The sequence below is a fragment of the Gekko japonicus genome, unplaced genomic scaffold, assembly GCF_001447785.1.
Source record: "Gekko japonicus isolate JY-2015 unplaced genomic scaffold, Gekko_japonicus_V1.1 scaffold2580, whole genome shotgun sequence".
Classification (NCBI taxonomy): Eukaryota; Metazoa; Chordata; class Lepidosauria; order Squamata; family Gekkonidae; genus Gekko; species Gekko japonicus.
Window position 1 is genome coordinate 110,122 of NW_015169257.1, and position 6,000 is coordinate 116,121.

General features: G+C 44.1%; 1 protein-coding gene across 1 annotated transcript in view; it reads left to right on the forward strand.

Moving 5' to 3' along the window:
* Positions 1 to 6,000, forward strand: part of LOC107114910 (cytochrome P450 2J2-like) — a 37,155-nt gene that overhangs the window by 26,751 nt on the left and 4,404 nt on the right. The window contains exons 6-8 of the mRNA XM_015416516.1: positions 348 to 489; positions 2,579 to 2,766; positions 4,743 to 4,884. Coding sequence (XP_015272002.1) covers positions 348 to 489; positions 2,579 to 2,766; positions 4,743 to 4,884 — 472 coding nt within the window. The remainder of the gene's footprint in view (positions 1 to 347; positions 490 to 2,578; positions 2,767 to 4,742; positions 4,885 to 6,000) is intronic.

A 6,000-nucleotide genomic window follows, 5' to 3' on the forward strand; every position in this document is an offset into this window, starting at 1 on the left:
TTTGTTGGGGTAATTTGTTGTATGTACTCCCCTCTTCGAGGGTATGTTGGAAAAATATAAATAAATCTGTTAAAAATATATTATTCTCTACTTCTTACAGCACTACAACAAGAGGAAGATCTTGTTCACTGTCTAACCATCTCATCCTTTGCCGTCCCCATCTTCTTTGACCTTCAATCTTTCCCATTAGAGTCTACACAGCTCTTAACCACTGTGCCGCGCTGGCTCTCCAATGTTCAGATTTTACTGTTCGGTCACTGTTGATTGAACAGTGCTTTGACAAGAACAGCAAAAGGCTTAAAATTCACTGTAAACCCTGTTTTTACTTTTCCTACTGACTGTAACAGAGCAAGAGGGACCCCACTTCTACCTACAATGAGGAGAACCTAGTGCAGTGCATTGCAGACCTGTTTGCCGCAGGCACAGAAACAACCACCACCACCCTTTACTGGGCGTTCCTCCTCATGGCAAATTATCCAGATGTTCAAGGTAAGAAACTGTTGTGTGGTGGTGCCACCTCCAGGTGGCACCTGGAGATCTTCTGTTATTACATTTTTTCACCAGAAGACCAAGACCCATTCCCCTGAGGAAAATGGCTGCCTTGGAGGGAGGACTCTATGGCATTATACCCTGCTGAGGCCCCTCCCCTCCCCAAACCCTGCCCTCTCCTGGCTCCACCCCCATAACGTCCAGGTATTTCCCAACCCTTTAATACTTTAAGAGAAAAAGTTAACTATCGGACTACAGTTATTTGAAGATGGATCAAGATGGGTAGCCCGTCTGTAGTAATAGAAAAGAACAAGGGTCCAATAGCACCTTGAACACTAACAAGATTTGTGGCAGGGTATGAACTTTCGTGATCATCACCCTGCCAACAAAAGTCCGCATGGTCAAAGCAATGGTATTCCAGTAGTCATGTATGGCTGCGAGAGTTGGACTATAAGGAAGGCCGAGCGCCGAAGAATAGATTCTTTTGAACTATGGTGCTGGAGAAGACTCTTGAGAGTCCCTTGGACTGCAAGAAGATCAAATCAGTCAATCCTAAAAGAAATCAACCCTGACTGTTCCCTGGAAGGCCAGATAATGAAACTGAAGCTCAAATACTTTGGCCACCCAATGAGAAGGGAGCACTCCCTGGAGAAGAAGACCCTGATGCTGAGAAAGACTGAAGGTCAAAGAAGACGGGGACGGCAAAGGATGAGATGGTTAGACAGTGTCATAGATGCAATGAACATGAAATTGAGCACACTTCAGAGGACGGTGGAAGACCGGAAGGGCTGGCGAGATCTTGTCAATGGGGTCGCGAAGAGTCGGACTCGACTGTGCAACTGAACAACAACAACAAAAATGAACTTTCGTGAGCCACTGCTGAAGAAGTGAGTCAGTTCTGAAGAAGTGAGCAGTGACTCGCAAAAGCTCATACCCTGCCACAAATCTTGTTAGTCTTCAAGGCGTTACTGGACTCATGCTCTATTCTACAATTATTTGAAGCTTTCATCCCACATTGCAGATGACACACACCTCAAATGTAATACCACGATGAGAAAGTCCAACTCTGCAACCTCTGGAACAGAAGAGGACTCTGCGGCAGAAAAGGGTGCAGGACCCGCCAGAGTGGTATACGATTTTAGAGACAGAAAGCCGAAGTAAAGGCAGAAGGACTTGGAAAATGGCCTTTTGAAGCAAAGAACAAGAAGATGATCTGAGATTTCTCTCATAACAACTAATAAAATAACACATAAATAGTGAATTGTTATAAGCAAGAACTCTTCAAGTATATTGTGATATTAACACTTATAGTACTAACATTTTTACTAACAGTGAAAAGATCTCCTCCACTTGGGGTTTTAGTTTAGTGTGGTTTGCTTTCCTTTATCCTTAGTTGTAGTCCCTTCCCTAATATTTCTTTGTAGTTTTTGTAGTATTTGCAAAATAAAAAATATCCCTCCGGGGATTCTTAAAAAAAATATGAGAAAGTCCAGAGATACCACATATCTCTGATATGAGCCAGTTTGGTGTAGTGGTTAAGTGTGCGGACTCTAATCTGGGAGAGCCGGGTTTGATTCCCCACTCCTCCACTTGCACCTGGCTGGATGACCTTGGGCAAGCCATAGCAATGCGAGTCTTATTCACAGGAGCTCGAGTGTCTCAAAAAGGAGAGAGCAATACCAAAGACCAGTTCCCTCTTGAAGTTGAACCCCTTCTTCTTCTGAACAAGGAAGATCATTGTCAAAAAGTCACTCCATTCCGGAGACCACTGTCTACATTCACTATATATATTACTTATTTTCTGTTATTGTATATTATGCTTTATGAATATAGTACCAAGCACTAAATTGTCACAGTTCTTTTTTCTTTTTTCATTGGTCTTATTACTCTGCCCATTCTTGTAACTATTCTCTGCATAATATCGAATCAACCACTAGATGGAGCAAAATTTGTGCACAACAGAAAGAAAAAACCCCCAAAGCAACAAAAACTCACAAGCAAGGAAAATGAGCATGTGGAAAAGTCCATTGTCTTTCAAAATTTGCCCAGTAGAGTGTCCCAAATAAAACTCTGGTTTTGTTTCCCTTAGAAAAAGTCCAGAAGGAGATAGACAATGCTTTTGGTTCCTCTGAATTTTTTTCCTACCAAGATCGGAGGAAAGTGCCGTACACCAATGCTGTGATTCATGAGATCCAACGTTCCAGATATATCTTATTGTTTGGAGTCCCCAGACAATGCTCAAAGGATGTGAACATTTTTGGGTTTTTCATTCCAAAGGTAACAGAACAGTGTTATTTATTTACTTACTTATAATTTCCCTTTCTCGCTGAGACAGCATAGAGCAGCCAGTGAACAATGCAATAGGACTAGGAGTTACAGAATTAGAGAATACTGAGAACAATAAACTATCTACGGCAAGGTATACGATAAAGAATACAGATAGTAGAATCAAATGTAGTAGCAAATGTAGTAAAAGCAGATGGTACCTAATTACTGAGGGAGCTGCGGTGGCTCAAGTGGTTAAGACGCTGAACTGCAGGCTGTGGAAGGTCGGTAGTTCAGCAGTTCGAGACCCGAGTTGCCGCATGACGGAGTGAGCTCCCGTCTCTAGTTCCAGCTCCTGCCAACCTAGCAGTTCGAAAGCAAGAAATTGCAAGTAGATAAATAGGTACCACTTCGGTGGAAAGGTAACAGCGTTCCATGCGCCTTGGTGTTTAGTCATGCCGGCCACATGTCCACGGAAACGTCTTCGGACAGCGCTGGCTCTTTGGCTTTGAAACGGAGATGAGCACCGCGACCCTAGAGTCGGATTTGACTGGCTTTCGAGCAAGGGAACCTTTACCTTTACCTAATTACTGAAGTGAACTACAATTTTATTCCATTATAACGGTGCCCTCTTGGGCTGTTACATTCTGCTACAATAAGGATGTGATTCCTATAATAAAACTAGTAACCACTAGAACAGGGATACCCAATGGCCACCAAGTGTTTTTGGGCAAATGGGTGTGGCCAGGTAGGGCTTTTGCCCAGCAAGGCTTCTGATTGGCTGTGCAGTTATTTTTAAATGTTGCTTTGGCCACAGCTGCCCCCACAGCAGGGGGGTCTTCACTGTGTTCCTTTTACTTTTCTTTGGCATTTTGTGTTTGCGTGTGTATGCTTAGAAGTTGTGGTTGACTTCTGGCGACCCCTAGTGGGGCTTGGAGGCAAGGGATGTTCAGAGAGGTGCCTTGCTATTGCCTGCCTCTGTGTCATGGCCCTGGAATTCCCTGGAGGTCTCCCATCCAAGTACTTGCCAGGCTCGGCCCTGCTTAGCTTTCAAGACTGTATGGCTGTTCTATTTCCATTTCAATCTATCTGAGGAAGTGTGCATACACACGAAAGTTCACACCTTGAATAAACCTTTATTGGTCTTAAAGGTGCCGCTGGACTCTAAATTTGTTCTACTGCTTCAGACCAACACGGCTGACCACCTGGATCTATGTTTCAGGAAGGTTATTTGAAATCCATATGCGTGTGAGCTGTTTGCCAGGACTGAGGAGAATTCATGTCTCCTACAATTCATGGAGCTGTGGTGGCTCAAGTGGTTAAGACGCTGAACTGCAGGCTGTGGAAGGTCGGTAGTTCAGCAGTTCGAGACCCGAGTGTGCCGCATGACGGAGTGAGCTCCCGTCTCTCGTTCCAGCTCCTGCCAACCTAGCAGTTCGAAAGCAAGAAATTGCAAGTAGATAAATAGGTACCGCTTCAGTGGGAAGGGGACAGCGTTCCGTGCGCCTTGGTGTTTAGTCATGCCGGCAGCACAATCACAGAAACGTCTTCGGACAGCGCTGGCTCTTCGGCTTTGAAACGGAGATGAGCACCGCAACCCTAGAGTCGGATTCGACTGGCTTTCGAGCAAAGGAACCTTTACCTTTACCTTGCAATTCATGGGAGTTCAGCTTTTTTCACAATCCTCCCGGCTCTCTCCAGACAGACTTAACAGCATCAAAGCCAAGGTTGCCAACAACCTAGAGAAAAACATTTAAGCTGCCTTAATAGAGGCTTAATATTGCTTACCTCCATGCCCTAAGAACCTCTACTTGCCAATTTCTACATATTAAACCTCTGTTAAATAGACAGGACACATTTCCTCCAGGTTGTTGGCAAACCTGTTCAAGTTGAGTTGTGGGGTTCACTGGTACAACTGTACACTTATTCCTTCATGAGCAAATGAGATGGTCTGGATGCATCTAAAGCAAACAGTTTCTTTTTTTCAGGGGGCCACTGTTATTACAGATCTCCGGTCTGTTCTTCTTGATCCTAAGAAATGGGAGACCCCTGAAAAGTTCAACCCAAATCATTTTTTGGACAAGGATGGACAGTTTGTGGAGAACGAAGCATTCCTTCCATTTGGAGCAGGTAAATGTAGATGTCCAAAGTAGTTTATGACTGATATTCATATAAATATTTGCCCTATTTAGTGTTGAGATTTGCAGAAAGGTTCATGAGATAAGAGTTGGTTTTTGTTGTTGTTGTTCAGTCGCACAGTCGAGTCCGACTCTTCGCGACCCCATGGACCAGATCACGCCAGGCCCTCCTGTCTTCCGCCATCCTCTGGAGTTCGCTTAATTTCATGTTTGTTTCATCGATAACACTCACTGTCTATCCATCCCATCCTTTGCCATCCCCGTCTTCTTTGATTTTCAGTCTTTCCCAGCATCAGGGTCTTCTCCAGTGAGTGCTCCCTTCTCATTTGGTGGCCAAAGTATTTGAGCTTCAGCTTCAGTATCTGGCCTTCTAGGGATCATTCAAGGTTGATTTCTTTTAGGATTGACTGATTTGATCTCCTTGCAGTCCAAGGGACTCTCAAGAGTCTTCTCCAACACCATAATTTGGAAAGCATCTATTCTTTGGCACTTGGCCTTCCTTATAGTCCAACTCTCGCAGCCATACATAACTACTGGGTATACCATTGCTTTGTCCATGCGGACTTTGGTTGGCAGTGTGATGTCTCTACTTTTTATTATGCTGTCTATGTTTGGCATCGCTTTCCTCCCAAGGAGCAGGCGTCTTTTAATTTCATAGCTGCAGTCACTGTCTGCAGTGATCTTGGATCCCAGGAACGTGAAGTCTGTCACTACTTCCACGACTTCTCCTTCTATTTGCCAAGGAGTGATGGGGCCGGATGCCATGCTCTTAGTTTTTTTGATGTTGAGTTTGAAGGCAACTTTTGTGCTCTCCTCTTTCAGCCTCAGCAAGAGGCTCTTGAGGTCCTCTTCACTTTTTTGCCATTAGAGTGGTATCGACTGCATATCTGAGGTTGTTGATGTTTTCCCCAGCAATCTTAATTCCGGTTTGTGATTCATCCAGGCCGGTATTTCGCATGATAAGAGTTTTTCTTAAAATATGAAACCTCCCTGTCAATACTGTTCTCTTTCTTTCTTTCTTTCTTTCTTTCTTTCTTTCTTTCTTTCTTTCTTTCTTTCTCTCTCTCTCTCTCTCTCTCTCTTTCTTTCTTTCTTCCTCCCCTCCCCT